The 27,936-nt window shown below is 34.1% G+C and overlaps 1 protein-coding gene across 1 annotated transcript in view; it reads right to left on the bottom strand.

Annotated features, from left to right (window-relative positions):
- The window catches only part of GRIK2 (glutamate ionotropic receptor kainate type subunit 2), a gene marked incomplete at both ends in the record, with an annotated part of 340,423 nt that overhangs the window by 134,504 nt on the left and 177,983 nt on the right, over positions 1 to 27,936 (bottom strand). Inside the window, 4 exons of the mRNA XM_084201897.1 lie at positions 5,447 to 5,653; positions 13,809 to 13,922; positions 21,439 to 21,546; positions 22,803 to 22,946. Coding sequence (XP_084058023.1) covers positions 5,447 to 5,653; positions 13,809 to 13,922; positions 21,439 to 21,546; positions 22,803 to 22,946 — 573 coding nt within the window. The remainder of the gene's footprint in view (positions 1 to 5,446; positions 5,654 to 13,808; positions 13,923 to 21,438; positions 21,547 to 22,802; positions 22,947 to 27,936) is intronic.

The following is a 27,936-nucleotide window of genomic DNA, read 5'->3' as shown; positions in this document are numbered from 1 at the left end:
GCTAATCATAATACAGAATAATTGGAAGAAGTTGGAATACATTTTTAAATATTGAATAATGCAAATTAGTAGCTTTATTTAAAGAGACAGTCATGCTGGACTTCCAACATAGCTTAACAAATGTAACTAATAATGATTACTGGAAATTCAGAGAAGAGAGCTTCAGCATAGAATAGTAATGCTTAATCAGCAAGGTAAATAAATAAATAGCAAGGATTAAAATGCACACATAAGAAATGGCTTTCAAATAGCTAAACAGAAAAATGGGGAAAGAGATAAATTATAAATAAAACATGAAAAAGCTGAAAATACAAATCCAGAAGGAAAATAAAACTGAAACAAAACAGCAGCGTTTATTTATACATTTTTTTTTACAGAGAGAACAGGAAAAAGTGAATTGTGTCTTATTTTTCTAGGAGAAGTAGTAAAAATAAAATAAAATGCCAAGATACTAGAAAAACAACGTTAAAACAGGGTTAGTAGAAATCAGTAATCATTCAGCTTATCATCTATGTGTATTCACCAGACTTGGTGGTTCAAGCATCAATAGCTGAACTGCAGACTTGCCAAAACACTATGTTATTTATGGTCTGTTACCCCTCTAAACATCAGAGATAAAATTATTAGATATAGAAAACCTTTAGCATAAGTGAAATTTTCATCATATGACACCTGAGATGCAGTTGCAGATTCTAGTTCCAAGAATAAAATGGGGAAGCCATGAAGCAGACATGGTTCTTTAAAGAGCCCTGATGGCCAATCAATGTTACTGCTGAGCCAGCTTAATAATGATGAAAAGAGAAACTAACTTCCTTCCTTCCTTCCTTCCTTCCTTCCTTCCTTCCTTCCTTCCTTCCTTCCTTCCTTCCTTCCTTCCTTCCTTCCTTCCTTCCTTCCTTCCTTCCTTCCTTCCTTCCTTCCTTCCTTCCTTCCTTCCTTCCTTCCTTCCTTCCTTCCTTCCTTCCTTCCTTCCTTCCTTCCTTCCTTCCTTCCTTCCTTCCTTCCTTCCTTCCTTCCTTCCTTCCTTCCTTCCTTCCTTCCTTCCTTCCTTCCTTCCTTCCTTCCTTCCTTCCTTCCTTCCTTCCTTCCTTCCTTCCTTCCTTCCTTCCTTCCTTCCTTCCTTCCTTCCTTCCTTCCTTCCTTCCTTCCTTCCTTCCTTCCTTCCTTCCTTCCTTCCTTCCTTCCTTCCTTCCTTCCTTCCTTCCTTCCTTCCTTCCTTCCTTCCTTCCTTCCTTCCTTCCTTCCTTCCTTCCTTCCTTCCTTCCTTCCCCTCCCTAAAGATTCTCTAATTGCCTGTTACCATCAAGTCTTCTGAGATTTTCACTAATAAAAGTGCCATGGCTAAGTTATCCTCCATTGTACTGAAAATCTCAACTGTCAGACCTTTTGCATTAAAATTACAAGAAGAAAGAGGGAAGAGATGTTCTGTAGCCTTTCCTTGTAAGTCTCTGTATGGCAGGGTTTCCTGTAAATATAAAGGGAAGAGGTGGAGTCTAAGCAATAGGATGAAATGACACTTGAAATGGAAGAATGTGGAAAAAAAAAGGTGGAGGAAAGTAAAATTTCACTGGCTCAGAAAGGAAGGAACCAAACGTGTACACAATCAGTTATTAGAAGCGCTTTTTTGACTTCTACACAATAATATAAAGAGTTTGGCTATAGGTGTTCAAGATCATAGGAATCTAAATTTAAAATAAGAGAAAGAAACCAACAGGTTATTGGAGGAACAATCAATAAAAATATTTAAACCAATTATATAAACATCTATTCTGTTATTAAAGAATAAAAAGCTACTACTATTATTTTTAAAAAGGTTAAGTATCTGGTGTGTATTTATTTTGAAAATTGATATTGATTATGTAAAATTCAAAATATAGTGAAGTAAAAAACGTTACGTCTAAAGTTAACTCAAACTCAAAAGTTCTTTCTAAATGTTCAACTGTGTAAAATTCCTCCAAGCTGAAAATCCTGTTCTTAGAGACAAAGAAAATTCTGATTAAATCATCACATATGATCAAAGACTGTGATCTAAAAATTGGACCTTTTCTGTAATTATTTATGAATCAAAAAACATCTGAAACCTTGAAGTGTATTTGTAATGCATAAACTTTGTGCTGTAGAAGAATCATCCAAAGAACCCTTCAAAAATAGTTATTTTTAATCATGTACATATAATAATAAATTATTTCCTTGTGGATTTTTCATTTATAGCTCTGTCAAAGTGTAAAACAGTATTTTTTTCCTGTTTTGGAACCCAATATTAAGAATTTTTTAAAGTACTTTTGGATCTGTAAAGTAAGATGTCGAATTTTCTAAAAAATAAATTATATACTTTCATTCTATCTGTCTGTGCTAGCTATATTGGAATATAACTTACATGCTTAAACTATATGTCACATGCAATATAATACAGTGACATGACAACTTTTAGCACTTAAGAACAGTCTGAAATTCTCAAGAATTTACAGTTCAGTTCAAAACCTATTCAATAAATCTGTCCTTTCATAAGGTCTTTGAACCAAAGGCAGCAAGAAAGAACACTTTTTTAATGACAAATTCATCCATAAATAATGGAGATATCTGGAATATAGCTCCTCCCTTAAATATGTAACAATCATATGGTGAACTAACTTGAGAAGTGGGTAAAATACTCAATGAAAAATTGTGAGAAAGAAATCCGAGCATTTAAGTGGAGAAATTAAATTCAAAATTTATTCATAGCAAAATGTCATCTGTATTTCCTGTCCTAGCTAATATTTGCCTTACATTTGCAACTCTAGAGACCAGAGTGTTTTTCCCAAGAATTCATTGTCAGTTGTCAAAGGGAAGGAATCACTATATAATTTTCCCTGCAGCATTTACCACAAATTCAAAAAGAAACTACTTATTGCTTGGAGACTGATAAAAGAATGCAGGACTGAATTCCTTTAAAACAGTCAAGGAAAGAAGAAACATGAGCAAACTATGGGAAAGGAGATTGAAAACAAACAGACCCTGATGTAAACACTTCAGTCTCTGTTCATACTATAAAGTTTAAATCCTGAGACTGACATGATATGCTAAGTTCAACTCAGATAGCATTATCTTTATATTATTTAGATATTCGGGCCCTAGCAATTATGTAAAGGCTGATTTAAACAGTTTATTTAAATCTTAGATTTATTTGGTACTTTTAATCCTCTATATAAATGGTGCATTTTCCTTTCTACACATATACTAAAATTATCCATTTCATTTATTCTTGGATTATACATTTTACATGTTACCCTTGCAAACACATATACTATAGCACAGTGACCTTTCTCTCTGAAGTTAACTGACAGATAAAACAAAACAAACAGAAAAAAATAATTTCTAAAAACATTTCTGAAAAGATTTAAGTGCTATGGCAACTTTAAGAATCATCTTTAGTCTGTAGCCTATTTTAATTAGAAATTCTTGTTGAAAAATTTAGAATCATTTAACCTTTCAAAAATAAACAAAGTGAGTTCATTAAATTACTTTACAGGAGAGAAAACCTTTATGACAAATTAAAAGTATTCTCTAAGGGAAAAGAAGGGCTGGGAAGCTAATGGAGCATGTGAAGTACTAACCATATGGAAACACCCAATTTGGTAACTGTCTGTCTGGAGTTCACTAAATTCTTTCACCTCACTTTTAAAGTCTGAAGTGTTGCTTGCTAGTAAAATGCACCTAATTTTACTAATAACATGCACGTAAATAAAGGGCACAGATGTATAAATAAATTGCATATATTCAAATAAATTGCATGTATTCAAATCGATTATAAAGTAAGAATTGATAAAACCAGAGAAAAATTTAAAGCAAAAATTTTTAAATTGAGAGAGACTAGTACAAATTATGGTCCAGATTTGGAAGTTGGACAACATTTTCCATGTGTACTAACACAGTCTAAACTTTTCTGCCTCCTAAGTAAAAATCATTTGAATAGAACAAAAATAAATTTTAATCTGTGTTTAGTTGTACATTATTTATGGGAAAAAGACTATCTGTTTCATTCTGTGTTATGAAGAGGAAAGATGGAAAAAGCAACACTTCTGCAACTTGTTCAAATGCATTTTATCCTAGTGTAAAGCTTAGGAGGCCATACTAGAGTCTTCTTAAGAATGCTTTAAGGCTGAATAATAAAATATTCATAAAACTGTGATTTATATTTGCTTCTTAATAAATACTTCCACAATATCTACCTCAATCATGGAAAATTAGCTCCAGATGAGAGTATTACCTAACAAGCATCAAATGTAATATTTTAACAGGCCTATGCACTTATTCATGTGTAAAATGCACATTTATATAGATGGACAGAGAGGCCAGCTAAATAAGTTTGCTTTCTAAGTGTGTGTACTAGGTATTATAAATATACACATTTAAAGATAACATAACTATAATACTCCCACGCATTCTTCTTAAATGTGTGAAGCCAGGCATAATCAACATCTGTTGCAACACCAATACCAGATTATCGTTTACTAGAAAATCATGAAGCACAACCCTCCTAGTAAATACGAATAATTTGATTAGCACATGTTTCAGCCCATCTGCTGAAATCTTAAAGCAAATTGAAACAAGATAAGTAAATATTTTTTCAAGTGACTCATGCAGTTTTTGCCATCGTTAAGAGGTTCCTCTTGAATTAACTACAGTCTTCTATCTATTTTAAATGACAGTGATGTGCAGAGTATGTTTCATCTCAATCTTTGACCTCATGTCTGTAGAGAAAATGCCATCAAGCAATTCACCCAAATAAGTGCAGAAAGGAACAATGATATAATTTTTAAATTTATGATTTTTTTTTTTAAGAGACTGAATTTGACTGGCATGACCAACTGAGAAAGCACATTTTGAAGAACCCAAAGTAATACCTCCCTTAATCACTTACAGTCAATTGTAATGGTATCTGGTGTGACATTGCTTTGTTCCATACAGTAAATGTTGACATTTTTTGTCTTACTTCCTGCACTTTATTGTTAAAACATCAAGAAAGATGACTATCAAATGATATATGTGTGTACACTACACACAGAGAAATTTCTCTAAGACAAAATCTCAGATCCACTATCAGAAAAGGAGACCTGACTTGTATTGCTTTAGCGAATTTTGTTATAAACCAAAATTTTGTTATAAAACCTCTTTCATATGTTCTCAGAAATAAATTCTGAGTACTATTTATTTCATATTTTGACTTAGACATATGCTACAGAAAACTCAACCAAAATGAACACTGCCTATGGGAAAAACAGAGATGCTTTATTTTACAAATTCTACACAAAAGAAATAACGGGTACCAATCTACTTGCACCAATTCTCAAAACGTGCATTTTGTAAACAGTAGTATTCAAATGGAATTATCATAAAAGTTTTAGAATTTTTATAGAAAGGTTTAAAATCCAAATGCATATTTGAAAGTTTGTAAAAGTTGACTTACATGATCAATTAGTTCACGAACCATTCCATTCCACTGTCCGCTGGCATCTTCTTGGGCTCCATATTTTCCATCTTCCACCAGTCTAATCTCATAGGAAAATCCAAGGATAGTGGACAGCTCCCTGAGGAGGTCAATGCAATAACCTTCAAAACGATCATTTCCGTACAAGGGTTTGTCAGACTTCTTGAACATAACATATGGCTCTTCCTGTAAGAATCAAGACAGAATGGATAATGAGTGCCCCCACACCTTTCTTCTCATTTTAGCCTTAAGCAGTAGACACTCATGTGCTTACATATGCATACACTCATGACATCATTTCCCATACAACAAATTAATATGAAAACCAGAATCCTTTTTGCTTTGGCTGTGTGTGTCTGAAGTCTTCATATATTTTCAAAGATTCACTTTGTCTTTTTTTTGGAAAAAATAACACTCTCAGCACTGTAGATATATCTTTAAGGAATGCATATACACACTAAATTTAAGTGTACTCCTTAACTATTTGCATTATACAGTAATATAGAATGTATTGTTTGGATGGACGATGTAAGCATTTAAAATGCAGAAACAATGTGCTTTGGCAACTGAAAAAAAATTTCATTAAAACTCTAAACACTGATTAAATATTTTAGGTATTAGATTTTAAACTTTTATTTCTACAAGTATTTAAACTGTTTTCTCAATGCTTTGTCAAGCAAAGCATAAAAAACCCATGTGGGAAGGAAAAAGTCAGTGAAAGCACATACTTCTCTATTGCCTCAAGTTATAGGCTGCCATTTACAAGACTGCAGCAAAATCTGAGAATGTTTACCCAAAAAGTAAGTTCTGTGATAGATATTCGATGAAATTTGAATTAAATTTCATTAATCATTCATCTTCTAATGTTTAAATCAAATTACAATGTAATTTGTTTTTGCATTGTGTTGTACAAACAGCAAGTAAATTAAAATTATTGGCAGAAAAATCATAATTATAGAAAGAAAATTTACATTTTGTAAAACAGTATTTTTAAATCTGTTCCTCTGTATAGGGTGGCCTTTCTCAAATAGAAAACTAAAGGGAAAAATACAAAAAACAATTGGTAGTTTTCCACTGCAATATGGAACCAATATTCAAGCTGTGTTTGTTAGGTTAAATATGCAGCTCGGTCTTTGCTCACTTTTGGGAGAGATTCTTTTCATTTTTTATAACTAAAAAGAAATAGAATCAAGCAAGGTAAGACAAATAATAGTTTATTCAATTATTTCACCAAACACAAGACTCAGTAAACATTTAGATAAACCCCTCAGGGCAACGTAAGAAAATTTTTACACTCCCAAATCTCCACATCACCACTCAGTGGGATTAAAGGTACCTCATTCCACAGGCACCTGACTGCTTTAATAAATCAACACTCCTAATGTAATCTTCTGCCTTGAGTTTTCCCATGATTTAAATGTTATATCCACATGTAACTGGAACTTTAGTATGTAAGAATTTACCCAAAAAATGAAAAGGAAAATGCAGGGAAGAATCTTGTTCTTAAAAGAGCTGTTATATACTCCTTTTGAAATAAGTAAGGCTACAGCCATGTTTTCACGTACATCACAGATCTTTATAGGATTAGCAAGGAACAAACATGAAATAAATTGTCCAGCCAAACTACTAGGATGTTTTGGCAGAAATTTCTCAAACAGGTAAAAAATTACTCCAGAAGAGCATTTCAAGATGTAGTACTGACAAGAACAAAGACCTAGCAGAAAAGGTGAAAGTTGAAAACAGTTTAAATGACAAGGATCACGGAATAATCCTTGAGAAACAGAGATAGTATCAGAGCAAAAACTATGTGCAAAAATAGTTGCTAATAAACTTGGGACATTTATATTAAAAATCTCAAAGAAAACAACTGTAAGAAAAACAATTTTTTTCAGGTGAACTTACAATTCCTTAAAGAAATCATACCACTGGCCAACCAGAAGCTATGCTATGACAAAACAAAATGTGCTTTTTTTTTCTGGGGTAGCAGCAGTTTTCACATTAACTAGCATGGTTTGGATTTGTGCTCAAATTGGGGTTATAACACAGGAATATTTTCGTTACTGTTGAGCAGCGCTTACACAGTGTCATGACATGTTCTGTAGGCATGAAGGAATTCCAATGTAGCTTGGAATGCTCATATGAGCAGATCTGAGACATTTGCTCTCAGAGTTGTTCAGATATTTACAGTCTTACACATCCCCCCATCTCTGGAAGCCTGGAAAGATTCTTGACAACTTTTTTGTCTCTGTCTTCCATTCCAAGCAATCCTGAGTTATCTGGGACAGAATTTAAATATGTGCAATATCAAGGAGGACATATATTTGTTAATTTATGCTTTTAGTTCTCCTTTACTTAATAAACACAGCAGAATTTTCTTCATTGAGCAATTCAGCTCATTGATACATTCCTACGTATTTTTCTGTCAGATCATTACAGAAATCCTCAGACATTTTATCTGTTCTGCTGATGAGTTTTTATATTTTGTTAAAGAAAAATAAAAAAAATCTTGCAGCCTTTCTGGAATTCTTAGTTCCAGATCCATATCATTTATATTCTTTACTCTGGCCAACTTGCATAAGGCCTACCATGGCATCTGTACTACTATTTAATGAGTCTCAACTTTTGCTGAGAAGACTGATCAATAAGTTATTAATACTCTCTTAATGCCTTTCCAATCCTACATTAAGTAATTTCTTACTGCTACTTTTTCTTATAGTCTTCTACTATACAAAGCATCTGTGTTTTTTCTCTTCAGACCTTTTACTTGCTATATAAAGCGATTTCTGACTTAACTTGAGCAGGGTTGGTGTTGGCAGCTTCATCTGTAGTAGCTCTTATTAATCCCAATGTTTTCTCTAGTTTGCTTTTTCCTCGAGTAATACACATTCTAAATACTGAGCATGGCATTCAGGTATTCTGAACAAGTGCATGCAAAGGGTTTTACATGCTTCATTTGCTCAAGCTTTAAACTTGTAGAATGGGCTAACGTAAAACTGGTTGCTAAACCTACTCTCAAGTTTCTATTCATTAAATGTACAATCGCCATTGCTTCTTGGTGGATTGTCACTTCCACCAAAATCATTCACTAGGACCATTATCATTGATTAGGTAGGCAGAGATTTTAAACTGAGTTATATGTAGATTGGCAGCTGGTTTATACTTACTTTAACATTGTTCACAATTTCTTTTTTTTCCTTCAGTTCCTGAAAACATGACCCTTAAAAATTACTAGACCGCATCACAAAACCAGCACTTGAAATCTTCTAAACAGCTTCAGTTGAAATTAAGCCTTTCAATACACATCTCCCCAGGAAATCAGGGAAACACCTTCTGTTAGTGCTTTTATTATTGTTTGGAATGGCATGAGCAGCTTGGAAACAAAAAGTCGCTGATTAAACACTGACTGTAGACTCCAGAATTAATCTCAGGAAGACACAATGTTTCCAGGAAACATTGCTACTCTAAACTAACAGATCAGCTTGTTACAAAATTTTAAGATCAAAGTCACCATTGAATGTCTCATAAAACTAAAATATCTTTAGTGAAGAGGCCGAAGAGCCCATCCCAAATCAGATGAGCACTACAAGTGAGAATGCAAATAAACTTGTAAATGCAACGAATCATTTTTCTGAGAAAATTTACTGAAAAGGAGACTTAGGCTAAAATACTGCACATAAAGGTAGGGTTACAAGGAGCAGTGGAATCACAGGTAGATTAAAAACCATATCTGCAAATACAAGATAAATCTTTGAAAAGTAATTGATGTTGTAACTTTACAGACTGGTTTTAGTTTTTAAAATGCACAGTAGTGCTTGACTAAAAGCACACATTCTAAAAAACAATTTTCTTCAACTTTCTCTCTTTCTTTTCATATTTGAACAATAAATATTTACTTGAATTATTCCTGTGAGTTATATTGTATTTCAACTTCAAAGATATTACTAGAAATTATAACAAATTTTAAGTTTCAAGTTCTTTTATTTTTTTTAATTTTAACCAAACTTATAATTTTTTCCTTCATAATTTCAACTCGGAATAACATATTATTAAAAGAATCTAAAATTTATTACTGTCAGCATTGAGAGAAGCAAAACAAGGAAAAAAATTTTAATAAATCAACAAAAAGAAAGTGGAAGGCCTAATGATAAAAAGAGGAGAACCATTTGAAAATTTGCCACTGTTAGAACAGAGATTTTAATTATTAGCTTTGTTCACTAGAAGGTCAGATACTTGAGTGTTGAAAGTGTTCTTAGCATTTATATCAGATAGAAGGAATACACAATAAGTTTTCACAGTAGGCAGTCAAAATTCTAGTGGGAGAGGTGAAGCAACTAGTTACTATTAATCAAAACAATTGATGGGTGATCCACCTTTATAAAGATAGCAGGTAAATTTATTATTTTAATTTTAATTTTCTTTTAATATATATTAATTTAAAATTTGGCCATAGAAAATTCATGCTTGGGTATCCAAGAGAAAAGGTAGAGAAATTATGCGCTAGCCATTTGATAAAGCAGTATATATCAATAAAATACAATGTGGGAATACTATACTTTGAACTAAGTAAAATTGCTTAAAAATTTATTATAAGTATTCCTTTTAGTTCCTTCTAAATCTATTCCTATTTCAAATCAATTTTTTTAAGGGAAGTACAATAAAAAAGGTAATTTCACTTTTCAAATGCGAAGGAACAAAAACTACTAAATTTGAGAACATCACACACCTTTCATAACTTTCACACATTCCTTGGAAAAATTAAACTTGACAACTGTGAGCTTTTCTGAGCTTTGATGTAAGCAGATACAGAAAAGTACATAAAAGCTACACAGGAAAGGAAACAAGCATTTATTTTAGCAGAACAGGGCAAATGAACCAGCATGATAATATGTATAGGCTGGTATGAAATAAGCATTAAAAAATACCCTAAGTACCATATACATACCTTTATAAACATGGAAATTGAATTCCAAAGGTAAAACTCTCTCAAATTTGAAGTAGAAGATATACAACAAAAATATTTAGATATTTACATCTAAAGTCTAAAGAGAAGAAATGTTTCAGAGTTCTGGTAGGAGTCAATTAGGAGAATCAAATAATAATAAATCCTTATTACTGAAGTTGAAAATTTGTTTTCTCTTGGTTTTTTGTTTGGTTTGTTTTTCTAAATGCAGAATATTCAAAAAGTAGACTTTTTAAATGAGAAAGAAACTCTGAAGTTTCAATGCAGATGGTTTTAAAATAAAACAAAGCAATCATATCAAAAGGATTGATATAAACAAAGCTATGATTATAAATGATAGAAAACCAGCACACTTATTATTTTTCAAAAGTTTCCCCCTTCCCTAAAAAGACCTGACTATCTCTCCAGTGGACATGTTCAGTTGGTGCTTGGGGCTGCTGTGGGCTCAGAACTTGGAAATCAGACAGGTTTCTTCACAAGAATTACACATAGGTAAATTTCTGAGAAAGGCTGAAGTCCTGAGAATCCCTGTTCCAGAATAGATCATTGAATTGTTGAAAAACCAAGGAATAATCTTTCAGCTAGCTACCTGTACATTATGAAGAGCTCAAGGCAAAAAGGTGCACATAGTTCTGTCCTTCCTTGAAGTAGATGAATTTATGAATCACAGTTTATATTTTATTATTTTTCCCATCAATACATTTTTCTTCTTCTAGAGACTCAGCCACCAGTAGAAATGCAGGGTATACTTACAGCTGCAAAGATCTGAATGACTGCAAAATATAGGAGGAAAACATATTGCTCCAAATCAAAAATAAAAGAAAGACTGGGATATTTATATGAAAAGTGAGCATTAAGGCAAACTACAGAGAAAAATTATTAAGGCTCCCCAGCTGGCAGTCTACTATAACCTATTGTAGGGAATTATCAAAGTGAAAAAAACATCATAGGAAAACCATATGAACAGCTTAAATTATAGAATTGCCTTTCCTTTTTTCATTTAAGCAAGACTTTGCAGACTCAAAAAGGACAGAAAAGCTGATGATGTTGGTATATTTCTAGGAGCTTTAGCATTCTATATTGTTCCCTTGCATTGCTATAAAAATGAATATTCAGTAATATGCTTTCTGTTCAAGGGAAATGTATTCTTTAAGCATAAAAAAGATAAAACTAGCAAATAAAGCTAGTACATGTGTTTCTGCACCAAAAATGGTTTGGGTTCTTTTTACTGTTCCAAGTACAGCTCTTCCAATTTGTACCATTTCTTCTGAGTACCATTCTTCATAGCTGAAAAGAGTAACTTCAGTTACCAAAACTTTTACTAACAATAACTGAAGTAAAAAAGGCAACTACAAGTGAGCAACTTGTGACACCAATTTAAAGTCCTTTTTTTCATGCATTATTTAGATACCTGCAAAGAGGATGGATATTTTTAAAAGACCACTAATCAAAAGGTAAGTCTTAAGAGAAAGGGTATCCTTGATTACAGAAAGCAGCTTTTCTCTTAAATCTCAGGAGTCTTCTTTTGCGAGCTTTACCAGGTCAAAATCAATGCTCATTGGCAGCACCACTATTTATATTTGTGCTATTTACCATTTCTTGAGCTAATTATTTCAACCAAAATCATGCCAGTATCACTGTATAAGAGCAATATGATACTTGGAGAATATTAACTCAAACCCCATAAACAGGCAGATGTTAAAACACAAACAAACTTGAAACGCCCTAAATGATTGAGTGTTTTTTATGCAATCTCACAGGGATTGATCCTTGTCACACTGCTGTTATCACAATCTGGAATCAAGCACACAATGATGGCTATTGAAGAGTTCAGATACAAAGGCTGGTTCATTACTGAGTAACAAAGGGAGCAGGGGCAGAGAAAGGACTTCATTCTGTAAAGCAGGAATTCTAGCAGCCATTAGGTTCACATGAATTAAAGTTACATGTCCGTAAATAGTGTCAAGAAATATCCTAGGCAGGGTATCTGGTACAAAGCAATAGCAGTATAGAGAACATGGAAGGTCAATTGGAATTATTAATAAAATTTACTTGATAATGCAGTAGTTTTTACATGTAGGAAACATGTGAAAATCAGTGGGAAGAAAATTGACAGATTAATACCCTAGAAGATATGCTTTTATTATTACAGCATATATGACATTCATTTACATTTCATTAAAAAAAAAAGAAACAAGGGATTATATATTTATAAACTAAATTATAACTATAGCGGACCATTACTATAATTAATGGTACAAGAGGATGTTGTGGTAAATCTGTGCTTGTCTTAGCATAACAAGAAATTACATCTGAAAGTGAGTCAGTCATGTTCCATTTTATATATCTGGTGTGTCTCTTTCAATTAGTGAAATAAATGAAGCGAAGGATTTCAGAAGATTTTCTATCACTTGTAAACAGACCTTATAAGAAGTGAAAAAGTTACCCACTAGATGGGATTATATGATTTATATTATATAAAAGGTTAAAAGCACACTGGTATTTGTGTCTACACACCTGTAAAAATTCACTCTAGTTTGAAATGTCATAATATATGTTAGTAGGTAAAAGCTTCTTAATAAAGCATACAACCACCAGGAAGCAGATTCTTTTTTAATATCTGCAAATTCATGATAATGGTGGCAGCAGAAAAACCTACCATACAAGCATCTGGAAAGTTTTAAATTTACATTGAAATGAAAATTACTATTTCAAACTTACTTTGAGGAAATAAATGAACACTTATTTTTACATAAATAAATGTGTTTACTTGTAAGTAAAAAATACCTCATTCACTGCTGTGAATTTGTCAACAGTGAAAATAATACAGAAGTTACTCAATTTGTTGCTTCTGGTCTAGTTCAAAGCACAAATCAATTAAATATCTGTATGACTAAAATTTTCATCTCAATAACTGAGCAATAGCAATTCCAAATAAATGCTAAATACTTGTACTTTCCTTTGAGGTGTTAGAATAGCAAACAAAAGCAATAAATTTTTGCTGGCCAAAATCATCAGGCTAATAGACAAAACACATTTTTAAACCAATTATCTTCTGTAATCCCATATGGCACTGAAAAAAGCAGCTTTGTAAAGAAGAAAACATTTCAGTCAATAGTAAGAAAAGTTAAATTACTAAACAATTAACATAACTCTTAAATTGGGATAACCTGCTCACAGTGAAGGTAAGAGTAAACATCCATGATTAGCTTATCAACTGGTGTCCACTCATGACACCATAAATTCCAAGCAATTCCAAGTAAATTCTAAGTAATGGTAAGGCACACTGCAGACTGTTCACTGCTATTGCAATTGGTGTGTCACATTCTATCAGTTTTTCTGCATAACTGTATTTCAGGGAAAGCAAATGCAATGGCTTACCAAGATGGTGGTGACGATTAAAGAGCGATTGGACAGGGAATCTGTGATGTTTGCTGGTTTTCCTTTCTGATTCTCTGTCATGTTAAGGCCACTCAGTGGATCCCAAGTTCCAACCTATAAAACAGTAAATTACTGGGTAAATTGCCCATTTGTTACATTTCAGCATCTAAAAAAGAACACTTTAAGAAAAAACAGATTGCTACCAGGGGAAAAAAAATGATTGCTAAGAATTATTATTAAATTTTGTTTCATTTTCCTGTCATTACATTTAAAGTCTGCTTATTTAAAATATGCTTAGCAATACCTTAAATTATGTTTTGTGAAGTGTGACATCAGGTGTAAAAATGATATAAAGAATATCTAAAGCTACTCTTAATGCTTAATTTTCCATTTCTCAAGATAAAACACATCTGAAGATAACAGGGAGAAATTAATTTACAGAGAAGAGAGCATTGTCTCTTCAAAAGGATTTACCCTTTTCTGTGATCAGAGAGAACAGCAGGAAAAAATATGTTTTTGGGAAAAAGTAATGGAGAAGACAGGAACAGGCAATAACTTAATTTATTTACAGATAAAACACATGAGTATTTTGACATTTTATACTTCAAAATAAAATCTATAGGTTTTTGATCTAAGTAAGAACATACAAGGTTGTGCTTTAATGTTCAGGTCAAGGACAGATTTACATACTAAGTAGTAAGTAATGAGGCTTATCTGTAACTTATCTGCATTTTCATTCCTATACAATTATAATGGTAAATATAACTACCCATTTTAGAAATCAGATTGTTTGTATTACTCCATTGTCTAGCAAAATCCCCATGAATATGCCTTATTTTGATTTTAGACAAGATTTTCAACATCATTTCAAAAACTAAGTAATATCTATAACACAAGGTAAAGATATTTTAAAACTAAACCTAGACAAAAATTAAACATTTCTATAAGGATTCATTGCAAATGTATGTATGTATGTATGTACGTACATATGTATGTATGTATGTATGTATGTATGTATGTATGTATGTATGTATGTATATAAAAACATGCAATTTTTAAAATTATCTTTTCAACTGAGTCTGGAAAGACTGTTTCTGTACTTTTAAGTGATTTGTTGCCACAGGGCTGTAAAGTAAGTTTAGGATGCAATGTGGTGTGTTTAAAAAGTGTTCCATTTCTAAAACTGAGACTACAGCACAGCATGAATCACTGGATGCTGTAATAAAGAAAAGACAAATTTGGTCTCTTTTTCTACAATTTTCTGTCCCACAGGAATCAATATTTTTTCTGTCTTCCTTGCTTAACACTCAGTTCCAAGAAGTCACTCTTTGGAACTTGGCCATTCAGTACCTCATAAAGTGATCAAAGAATCATGAAGGGAAGAAAGAATATGCGTGTCTCAGAAATACAATTGGAAAATAATATCTAACACATCATTTCAAAGTATTGAAATCAAGCCTTGCTACCAAAAAATCTCTCCTTCATTTACTGTTTTAATACAATCTGATTTAGTGAATTGAAAGGCTTTCAGAAAACACAAAATGTTCAGCCTTGCAGCTTGGCCACAATCAAGAGATTTTAAAAGGGTTGCTAACATTTAATTGCAGCGTTCTGCTAATTATGGCAACCAGAGTGTGTGCTTTACTTCAAAGATGAAACTAGAGTAGAATAACGAGGAATGACAAAGATGAGAACTTGAGCCTGATGCTACATAACTGAAGCTGAATTAATCTCCTCTATGAGATATAACTTCAGGTACACAAGTAGCACAAAAATTTCTGAGGAAACACCAACATCTTATATGATCATTTTCAAATCCTAAATTCATTAAATCATTTGCTTTGTTCAAATTCGTGTTAGTAATTCAAATTTATATTGGCAAAAGGTAAGACGTTGTTAACTAAACGACATCCTCTCCTACTTTTTGACATAGTCACAATCACAAGCAAAAGAATATCAGCTGTTAGAATTTGGATTTTTTCTAACTACAGACATAACCCACTGCAGACCTATAAGAATTATCAACAGCATTACTTTAAAAAGAAACTTCTGTCTTGATAAATTGTTTTATTATTTTTCTAAATTAGATTCATTTTGCTTTTGCTGCTGCTTTTGTTCATCAAAAATCTAAGAAATGGACCAAAAGTTTGAGGTTCAAAATTAGACTTTCTTTGGATTATCTTTGCTGATGAGCTCAAACCCCACAATTTGTACCACAGATTCTTATATGTTACAATGTGTTTAGCTCCCAAATCACACAAATGTATTTTCAAAGCTGCTCCTTACAGAAAATTTGTGCAAAAACAATGCAGCAAGTTATTTTCTATTTGTTTCAGCACATTGTTTTAATTTTTAAGTAGCTTTCTGAAATGAATAAAATTGCCAATGTGTTTTTACTAGAAAAGTTTAAAAGCCAAAAATGAAGAAAAAGTGCATTAAGGTAGTCTATAACCAAAATTCAAACAAGCTACAATTCAACTTATTGCATCACATTTGTTTTAAACAAACTTACAAATTTTCCTAAAAAGTGAAACAGGTACTCATATATACACTTCAGAGAGAACGTTCACACAGTAAATGTATTGTAAATATTGACTGTATTGTCATGCCCTCAATCTCCTATTATTCTTTCCAATTCCCATAAATGGCTTAACTATTCTGAACAGATCATGCCAATCTGAATATTTTAACACTTATTATCCAAAGTACAGGATCCAAACCAGGTGTACCCATGAACATGTGCTCCACAGTGAGACAAAGAAAAATGATAGAAAGAATTAGCTTAGGCAAGAATCAGCTTATTTAAGTTGAAACAATTCCAAGAGCTACTTTCATCAATGACTATCATAGAGTATTCTGTAACATGGTAATTGCAGTGGTCCTCAAGAACATGGAGTGCAATTTCCCAAATTCATGTGAAGCGTTAAAAACTTGCATCCAAACTTTCACGTATTTAACTTCCAGGTATCTATCCAGGTAACTATTCCAGGTTACTGCAGTCCCTCAAAACCAGATATTCCCACCCAGCTGGACTTGCCCACCCAGCATCACCTTGTAGCTCTGCAGGCTATGGAGGCCTTGACTCTGTGTAAGAACTGTTTAGCAATTGCTCAAACACTCCTGTGTTATCAATGCTGTTTTCAGCTCAAATCCAAATCACAGCACCATAAAAGCTTATATGAAGGAAATTAACTTTGTCCTTGCCAAACCATCAAAATATTTCACCATCCCCCCAAAAAAGAAGCACTGTACACTCACGGAACATAAATTGTGCTGAGTTTACATGCGCTCTAGAGCGCTTTACAGAGATTCAGTCTCATGAGATGCTAGTCCCAAAAATTCAGTAGCTTTCTTACTTCGCTATGTTTCAAAAGCGATTTATCTTCATGAATAGATAAGTATACTTTCAAGTATTATTCTTTTTGATTTTTCTTCAAAGTTCTCCTGAGAAAAATAACATTCTTTTTGCTCTGAGTCAATCAAAACTGTGAATATGACTCACAGTGAAGTGCCACAAGCATTGTATTAGGAAGGATCATTGCCTTTCTGCAGTGCTACCCACTGACTAAGCAGTCAAAACTGTGCTCAACTCTCAAAGATTTTTCAAATTTATCTATACCTTCTTTATTTACTTTTGTGGAGTAATTAGCAGTAGTGGTGATTACATCAAGAAAATAATTTTACTCCATTAGGAATAATAATGTATCTTCATATTTCTGTATTTCCCATTTGCAAATTGCTTAATTTATTTTCCTTTCTTCATTAATATTAATATTCATGTCTTCTTTGCCAAATATAACATAAATAACAATACTTTAATACTTCTGGATCCCGCAGATTTACTATGTCTTTCTTTTTATTTTCCCTCGCTTTTTTTCTCCCTTCACCACCCTGTGAAGGTTTCTGAGCAAGGCTTCAAGCCAGTTGTAACATCTCTTATTCAGCTTCTTCAGTGACAAATTTTCATATCAAAAGCAATATTAAATTCAGGTATTTGTTATCTCCTTCAAGTATAAAATAATTTTTCCTCACAATGCAGCCTCAGTGTAAAGACTGATTGACTGCAATTTAAATTATAATTTATTACGCTGGAGTGTCACAGTTTTGGATTTTCACTGTGCTTAATCATGAACAGTTTCAGTCTGTCCAAAGTAACTGTAATAAAATTTTGTGGTTTATTATATTAACAGCGCTCCAATAATCTCTTAATTTTGTCATGTTCATCTTACAAGGAGCTATCATTTTTGGCAGACATGAAATTTTATTTGGAAACACATACTTCTTATTGACTGATGCCTGATTATCACCTCTCATTCAAGAGTTTCAGGAACAAGTATTTTATGTAAAAGCTGAGATCACACATAGCATTTTTTTTAAAATCAGTGAGGAATTGTTCTGTTTTCCCTGACTTCAGCAGTCATTGAACTTATAACACATGATTTAGGTAGTTTCCCAGTTATACTGGTTATACTAACAGGCAATTTATCTAGGACATTTTTGTACAAAATCTAAGCTAAAAAAAAATGTCTTCTAGCAATTCTTCACAATAAATCTTTTTTTTTCCTATCCATCAATATTTTTCTCTTCAGGGATTACATCTGAAATTGGTGAGCTAAACTATTGTCCTTGACAAGAGAAATATTTCCCCCCTATTTGGAAAGAGGTTAGAAGAGATAATAACAGTTTACAGTCTGGAAACATGGCATAAGAATTCTGTGCACCATAATATGCATCTCCCCACCTTTTCTGATCCCACAAGTGGGAGGATGTACAGAAGAAAAGGAAAACAAAACCTGTTCAGCAACTCTTACCACATAGACAGAGATGTCTGACAAGATGGTTTGGGAAGAACACTGAAAACATACCAGATAAGGACAAAGATGCAAAAAGGCTCCTGAAGGAAAAAGTGAATAGACAGAAAGGGCATGGAAAGAGGTTAATAGGTACAAGGGAGAGGGATTAGATGGAAAAGGAAACAGGCAAGGAGGATCTGGGAGAGGGGGGAGAGGGAGAGGGATAGGAAGAGAGAGAGGGAGAGAAGAAGTAGCAGAAAGAAGGAGACAGAAAGATGGAGTGGACATGTGGAAGGAGGCCGGGGACTGAGAGAAGGGTGACTCATCACCACTTTAACAGAATTAAGTCTTGGAGGAAAAAATCCTCTAAACTTTGAGACAGCTCTTTTAAATAAAAGAACTGGCTAAAATGTACTTCTTCAACTAGGAAGTGTCCTGCTCCAAAATTTAATTATTCACTCTGGATTCGAGAAGAATAGGTTTGCATTCTTTCAGAATAATGAAGTTCTGTTCAAAGAGAAACATTTCTCTGTGGGCATTGATTAATCTTTCTCAGTAAAATACACCATATGTTTCATATGTTTAGTAAGCAATTCAATCGAATGTGCATACACTTGAATTTTCCTTTCCCTAATCTCATCTCCTTGCACTCCAGAAAAACTGCTCTGATTTTGCTCATATAGAGTAACTGATTCTTTCTGCTCGTTCCAAAGATTGCCAATACTTCTTGGTGAAAAAATCATCTCTTCCACTTATCACATGACCAAAATAAGACATGAAGGAAGCAAAAGTATCTTCCTTTTCTATGAAAATCTTTCTATGCAGCTCAAGCACATACTGGGCTTTTTAATATATCGTTATTTTCAAAAAGTACTTCTGTTTTTGTCTCTTATTTAACTTTCAATATAACTCTTTCCCAAGTTCCTTTTTTCTATTATGTATTTTAGAGTACTACTGTATTTCCTGTTGAATTTTATTGTCTTCCATATTTCTCTGTAGACCTTTTTGCTTTATCTCTATATTTTCACTGATGTATATTGTATTGTCAACTGAGTGCATTGTCAACTGAGATTTTATTTTCCAGAAATCTCATGTTGTTTTGCGGTTCCCAAATGTCACCTAATGTTCTTAAAGCCATCCTAAATTACAAAGACTTCCTTTCCTCATTTTCAACACTTGTCACTTACATGCAAACTCTTCAGCCACTGCTGACTTATTTAGCTATTACCATGACATTAATTCTTCCATTTCTGCTTCCAGTAAAAAAGACAGCTTGCACTGTACCTATTCTGCTTGTACACAATACTGATTTGCTTTTCAAGTCTAGTCATTCTTTTCCCTGGGTAAGTTGCCTGAGCTCACTTCATGGGACACTTCATAGGAGAAATCTACTGTAAGTGTATTGCTGAACATTTTAAAATATAATTTAGTTCTTGAATCACAGGTTTTCCTCTGGACAACAAAAATGTTATTACCTATGTAAGAGTTTCAAGACAAGCTCATGGTTTCTGACCCTTTACAAATCTTCCCAGTAAGAGAAAATTAATATTATTCCAAAGCTAGTCTTGGGACAAAATTTTGGGAAAATATGTTGTTTATTCTATCTTCTCCATTCAGCGATTTACAGAAGAAAGAAAATGCTAATCTGCAGTGTAGCAGTGTGATGTCATAGTTGGTCTCAGGTGGCCCTGCCCTTTCCCAGGTGCCCATCACCTTCCTTCTCCCCACCCCTGACCCCTGCTGGTGCTGTCTGTCAATCCTGGCATTCCAGAGGGGCATCGAGTGATTGGCAGAGTTCAAAGGATGCCCTGCATCCCTGGGGGCCATTGGCCCACCCAGGTGTCCCTTGCACCTGAGACCTGCCCACCCTGCACCTGGTTGGTGGGATCCCTGCTCCTTCCCTCCCTCTCTCCTTAGGCTTAAAAGTGCTAGCAGCCATGTGGTTGGGGATTCTGTTCGTAGCTGTTACCAGGTTCAGAAGCCTGCCATGGGAATAAACTCTGGATCGAACTCTCTAGCAGAATCCCCTCCTTTCCTTCACCATTGGCCTTAAAGCATCTGCACAGAGGTAAATCAGAGCTCTGCCTGTCTGGCCATGTCCCTAGGGCCAGCTGAGGCTTCCAAGAGCCAGAGGTGTCTCTGAGGGGAACACCGCAGTTGCCGCCTTTCGGCCAAGCAGCAAAGGCTGGACAAGCCCAGACAAGCCCCATCTGGACATATATTGGAAATTATTTCTATATTGCAGTATGGTCCCTTCCCTTAATTTCTGTTTTTATTTGTGCCCACAATTACCAGCTTGGGGCAATAGCTGATAGAACTTGATCTGAAGATGAAGGAAAACATAGCTCTTACAGAACACTGAACATCAGATCTAAATGCAAACATCAAGACAGATGCCAGTTGCAAAACCTTTGTCTGCTGGTCACAACAATGTGAGACACTGTAGCTTCCTGCAATTGTCTCTTCATGGTAAGGTGGCTGGAGGGAAGATGATCTGATTTTGGATCACGATGGTGTCATATAAGCAGGCCAAATATCTGTACATGCTTCCTGAGCTCCTAAGTTCAAATTCAGACAACACTAAGCTATATGGAAAGAGCATTTCCCAATTATTTTTTCTGTCACTCCACTTCTGTAGCAGAAACATTAATGTCAGAAGAGAGCTAAACCACTGAGGATACCAATTCTTAACTTTTTAGTACCACTTATAGAGATACTGAGTTGAGAGCAGGTATACTGTTTTACATAAAACAAGAAATACTATTGTAAATGTTTTTAGGGGGTAAGTTTTGTTTTGTTTTGTTTCCCACTTCCTTACAGGCAAATGTCTTACACACCTTTTCAAGACCCTCTTCCTTGAGGCTGATGACATCCAAATCAAAATCTGTCCTTAAGCCATTTGTTTTGTTGAAAGTTATCCTGCCTGTGAGACCTTCCCAGTGGGCCTGTGAAGAAAGAAAAAACAATTTCTAGAAATAAATACCTCTTCCTTTATTTTTTTTCTCAGAAAGAGCAAACTAATCCTGTCAAAATGGGATCATTAATTATTCATTTTATGTAAATAATTTACCTTGCGGCTGATTTTTTGTTTTAAATATTTTGTATTTAGTTTTTACTAATGAAATCAAACTTTCAGTCTTCATAGACAATTTTTTAAACTTTCCATATCAGGCAATAGACTCTTCTAGTGAACAAGATAAAAAGTTGGGGTTTTTTTCATTCCTCCGTCATTCATGCATGCATTTCCCCTTCTGCTTCCCTACATACCTCCCCCTCCCCAGTCCCCAAGCTTCAATCTGTTTCATTAATGCTGGACTTCATCTTTTTTCTCAGGAAATTTCATTCAAATAAAAGCTTACTTTTGGAAGATGCTGATTCCCCTGAAACCACACTGAGAGAGCAAAAATTGAGGTCAGTGAGCCAGCCTTCCTAAGCTTATTCCTCACTTTTAATATAGTGCAATAGCCTCATTTTTTTTTTTTTTTATAACTTAAAGTCTACCCTAATTCTGAAACTATACAAAGTAGGAGAGAAAATGTGGGAAATAAAATTATTATTGGTTCCTAGAAGGAACCCATATTGGAAAAAAAAATACATTCCACTGCAAATGATTCTCCTCATCATACTATTTTTTATATCTAGATTGAGAAACACTGTATGAGGAGCTACAGTATGGGAAATTTGAATAGTCTGCAGTGTTCACCTTAAATCTTATAGCTTTACTGTCCCTATCTGTCAGTATTGAAACAGCATCTTGGGTAATCAAGGAGACATATAGTAATTCACTATAGAAAATTAAGAAAAAAAATTAGTTTTAACCAGGAAGTAAAATTAATTCCTAGCCCCTTTAAACTTATGCCAGTATTTAGTTGCTGGATTTCTCATAACCAGTCTATGGCTTAGAATTTCAGGTGTTTGGGTTTTTATGCCACAAATGCTCCACACAGACCCAACTATCTACAAATATAAGTTTTATTTAGAATGCAGTTATTTCACCTTTCCAAATATTTTAGTTCCAAGTAATACTTCAGGAAAACCCTCTTCCAAATAAAAATGCTGTCTTGCTTGTTAAACTCCTTATGCATAATAAGATGAGAGACAACCATCTACTGAAAAAATAACCAAATGGAGTGAAAGCAAAAGAAAATGGGAATTGGGAGGAAAGAAAGCAGGGGAGCAGGACCCTCTATGAGTGACTTACCTCCTTGATGAGGCTCATGAAGCGTGTCCCAAAGCGCCATGGCTTGTGGCGGTTGCACTGCAGCGAGCTGACGGTCATCTGCGGGAACTGCTGGACCGCCACCGACACCACGTGGACCGCGTCGTACATCAGCGCCGCGTCCGTCTGAAACGACAGCGGCACCAGAACCGTCAGCGCTCGGCCAACGCGCGAGACGGGCCAGCGCAGAGAGAAGGAAACAACAAATTAGCGCTGCTCCTTCTGCTGAAGGGAAAATAAAATGGTCCTGTTGCTTGTGCAGCGCCGTAAAATGTAGGCTTGTTGCCATGTCATACATGAGTTATGTCAGGATCTTCAGGCAGTCTTAGCTTTTCTCTTTTTAATGCTGCAAAAAGGGCTCAAATAGATACTTTTCAGGATCCTGCGAGTACACTGGCATCTGATACTCAAGTTACTTTAAAAGGCAGTACGTTAGGGAGCTATATAAATCACTGTGTGCATGTTTGATTCAAGCTGGTTATTTTCATGAGTGATGCAAAAGAAAAAAGGAAATAAGTTGAGAAAACCTTAGCTATAAAGCAAAGTACTGGCTCAGGAAGTAATTTTTTTTTTGTTTTGAAATTACAGACAAGATTCCATCCCAACAGTACTCAATTGAATCATTAATAATTTTTAATGTGCATCAGTTCAAATCCCTACAGCAGAACTAATCAGTATCTTCAATAAATCTGAGGTAGATTAGAATTACATCAAAATGCACATTAATTTTAATAGTTTTCATGTCCCATCCTAAATAAATAGACCTAGACATAGTGTTTGCCAAAAAATGTTGTATTAGCAAAGGACAAAGACAGCCTCTCAGTACACACTATCATGCTGTACATGAAAGTGATATCTCTCTCCTACTCTCCTTGATAAACAGGGGCCTGGTAAGCTTTGGAACCAAAAGCACAAGAGAACCTTAGATTCAGCTGGTGGAAATGAGTGCTACGCCATCTGCTCAGCATACCTTAGAGAAAAAGGACCTATTTCCCCTTCTCATTCACGTAATTAGTGAGCTGTGAAATTAGTTCTTTAATGGATAGGAAACCTGGAGATTATTGCACTTGTCACAATACAATACAATGCAATACAAAATGAGCTTATATAGTGCCTTGCATGCAAAGGCATCTCGAGGCTCTTTACAATAAAACTAAACATAAAAATGCAAAAATATTCTACCATTATAGCCCATAAGCTACTGTTAAAGAGAAAAATACACACTCACATTTAAATGGCTCTCCCAAGGAGAGATTTCAGGATTCAAACAGAAATAAATCCTAATTTCAAAAAAGCCAGCATAAGAGGTTTCAATGATCTCAGGCTCCAAGCAGTTTATGCAGGGGCTCCAAATCAGTCAGAAAATATTTTTGCTGCCAAATTGTTCATTATCTTCAAGGCATTAAAGTGCTTTTAAGGCAAGCTGATATTTGACAAGGAGGCAGTGAAACACCAAAAAGTTGGAATGACATGCTGAGTAAGCGTCATGAAAAGTTTAATATTCTAGAAGCAAGACTTGGCAGTAGTTGAAGTCTAGACAACAGCTTTTTAAATAAGTACAACACATAAATCTGACTCAGAAATGCAAACTGGTTTTTAAATCAGTTTAATTTCTAAAACCGTAGTCCTTGTACCAATGAAGGAAAGTAAAAATTGCTATGAGACTTTAGCAAAAATATCCCACAAAGAAGCAATCAGAAATTCAACACCAGCACCAGCTGATTAATTAGATGCAAATTTGGAAGCAGAACTGTTAAGACTCGTCAGAAGGAATCAAATGGACATTATGCCAGATGCAGAACAACATGGTTTTCTGTCTAATTCTATAAGACACTGAAATGGGAATCTATAGGATGACGAAAAACACCCAAAGATGTCAAAGGCACAAGATAAGCTCCAGCAGATATTTGTTGTGAGGCGCTGGAACGGGTTGCTCAGAGATGTTGTGGATGCTCCCACCGCTGCGAGTGTTCAAAGTTAGTTTGAATGGAGCTCTGAGCAACCTGGTCCATGGCAGGCAGGGTTGGGGTTTGATGATCTTTAAGGTTCATTCCAACCCCTTAACATTCTATGATTCTGAAAACATGTTGTCAAAATCTATTCATCAAAGACAAAGCAAATAAGGAAGAAAATGCAATAGTGTCACATCCATAACTCAGTTGACAAGTCCCGTCCTATCAGATGGATAAATCTGAACCCGTATCTACCATTTAGCGCTGACAATAATATAAAGTTACAAACACATCACAAATTAAGTATATCTAGATTTTCTTGGAAAGACAAACGTTGCTAAAATTCTTTTGAGAAGTCTGAACAGTTCTTAAAATATTCTAGAAGAAAATGTCCCATTAAAACTAAAACAGAAGTAAAAAATTAACTTTGATACATAGTATTCTTATTCTCTAATCAGTTTTGTATCCAACTGAATTGGCTCCTTAAAAATTTTAATGGCAGGTACTGTACAGTTCACTTAATGCACAGCATGAGTCAAGCTTATTTTGTTGATTAGTAAAGTATGCATAGACTTCATTACATTTTAGTTCTTATGCTACCTTTACCTGCATATTTTCTGAATAATACTTCTACAGTAAGTAGAATAGCTTATAATTTTTACATGCAGCTCATTATTCTCTTCAAGATCATCTTTGTGTTTCTATCTTTAGTCAGTAAACTTTAATCCTTGTGAGGTAAATCCAACTACATTTAAAAGGTCAAACTGTTCATAGCATTTTGCTTAGTGCATGATGGTCACTAATGTATTCTGAAAAAAATTTGTGCATTAATTAAAATGATTCTTATGTTCTTTCAAGTGTGACTTCCTTAGCTGCATCAAGAATGAAAAGCAACTGCAAATGCTCACAAACGTATACCTCCACTTGTTTCCTAGGTGACCATGACAATAGTATTCAATAAATGCATAGAAGTGAAAGAACACTTTCACATTTTATTGACATAGTCCTTGAAAAGGTGTGAACACATTAAAAGCAATTTATATAAAGTCTCTTATCCATTGTGAAACTTATTTCATCATATAGAATAAATAGTTTCTTTCTTACTGGATTTCAGATCATAGTATGATCTGAAACAAACTTAATTCAGACTGAATGTGGTCACTGGTTTAAGTGTTTACATACCCATTTCATACTGCAACAAGTTTTTCTTGCTAAGCTTGTATTTACAGCACTTGGCCTTCCAAGACTTTAGAACAGAATGAGAATGTTGCATTCCCATTTGGCAAAAGTAGTATAAGTACACAAGGCAGGGCATGTTCCATACAGAATGAATTTTCCATTAGCCCTTAAAAACTGTATTTTATTTCTTACACAAGATTAATGCCTGGGATAGAGCACTGGATGCAAAGTCAGGTTGTTGGATTAGGGGTTTTTTTTACTCCCAATGTATCTATTCATAGTCAGGTTTATGAAGGACAGAAATGACGTAGTATAATTTGGAGAGTAAGAACAGCCGTTCTTCTTTAATCTAAGAGCCTGAGCAAGTAGTAGGTATTGCAGGTACAATGAGCAGGACAGCTTAATCAAATCTCCTCCCTCCCAGCATAATTGTTTTAGGGAAAAGGAACATTACTTAGTCATCATTGCACAATAAGATTTTGCAGCGGAATACTTACTCATTTCAAAACCATCAAAAATGTCCTATAATCACCTTAGCCTATGAGCAGTACTTCTCCTTTGATAATTACTTACTCTTCTCTATTTAGTGACAATTTAACACACAATACACAATTATTAGCTAGAAAACCTTGAATAAATGGAATATTTCATAAACAAACAAAAAACTTCCACTTTTTTGTTCTACCACCTGCCTTTGATTTTTCCCCATATTACTCTTGTATTTTAGGTTATTTCCATTGTGACCACAGTGAACAGAAGAAGCCCTCTGTCCAAGGTCTTTTTTTATTATCATTATTTTCCTTTGAAGAGTGATTTTCTCATAGAAGCTTCCTCTGCTTTCTTTCTTTTGAACAACTTAAAAAACTTTATGTGCAAAAAGTCTGATGACACTTAGAAGTCAAGAAGCTAAGACTACCTACAGTGCAGGAGAGGTCCTCATTACTGGCACTATTACCTCCCTTAAAGTTTGTCCTGTTTGACAAGAAATTAAAAAGTTGAATTTAAAAATTACTGTATATAAACTACAGAAATAATGATGGGTTACATATAAAATAAGATTATTTTTTACATATAAAAATCTGTAGTTCCTTTATTATAGAGTCTACTAATGCTTGATAAGAAAATTTTAAGGGCTAGATCTCGAATTTTGTTAGGACAACATGATTTTAATCCATGAAACAGAGTAACTAGTAACATAGGAACTTTTTCCCCCAAATTCCCCCAAATGCTAACATCATTCTACTTAATTCACTTCATATTCTTGATCAGGTGCCTCCAAACTCTACTTTCAAATCTACCCTACAAAGAGATTTTTCAAGAAGGTCCAGAAAAAAAGATTAATATTGAAGAAAGAAATTTTTCTTTGTCAGAAATGAAGCATGAATGGAAAATATTACAAAACAAACAAAAAAAGCTCTTATAAAGCCAATAGGAGTAATTTTATCTTACTCATAAATGTGTAATTTGTATTAGGCTTAAATATCTTTAACAACCATGAGAAGAACTTCTGCACAAGCCCATCAACAAAAGACTTTTCAGTTAGATGATGCCTGACAAATGCAGGACTATGCACACAAATTCCAGAAACCAAACATACTACTACTACTCACAGAAAGCTCTCCCACACTCAAGGCAATTACAACAAGTGAATGAAATTAAGAAGAAATGGGTTGCAAAACTAGTTCCTCCCCTCCTCAGCTAATAAAATCTATTGCCCCTGAAATCATTTCACTTAATTCTCACTTGCTAACACATCCCACAAAACCATTTTGCTAAGTGAGATTTAATAAATCTTTCAGACTGCAATTAAATTTTACTGTTTTATGAACTGTTAAATTGCATTGTATTCTTAATAATGCTCATGTTTTCTTACTTCTTGACACATTCCTAGTTCCACTCTAGGGTACAATTATGAAAAAAGTACAGATGTGGCTTTTCCCCCCCCCAAAAATGCATTCCAATAGGGAATAAGATACAAGCATCAG

Source organism: Fringilla coelebs, assembly GCF_963513975.1.
Source record: "Fringilla coelebs genome assembly, chromosome: 3".
Taxonomy (NCBI): domain Eukaryota; kingdom Metazoa; phylum Chordata; class Aves; order Passeriformes; family Fringillidae; genus Fringilla; species Fringilla coelebs.
The sequence above is the reverse complement of the archived record's forward strand: the minus strand, read 5'-3'. Positions and strand labels throughout refer to the sequence as shown.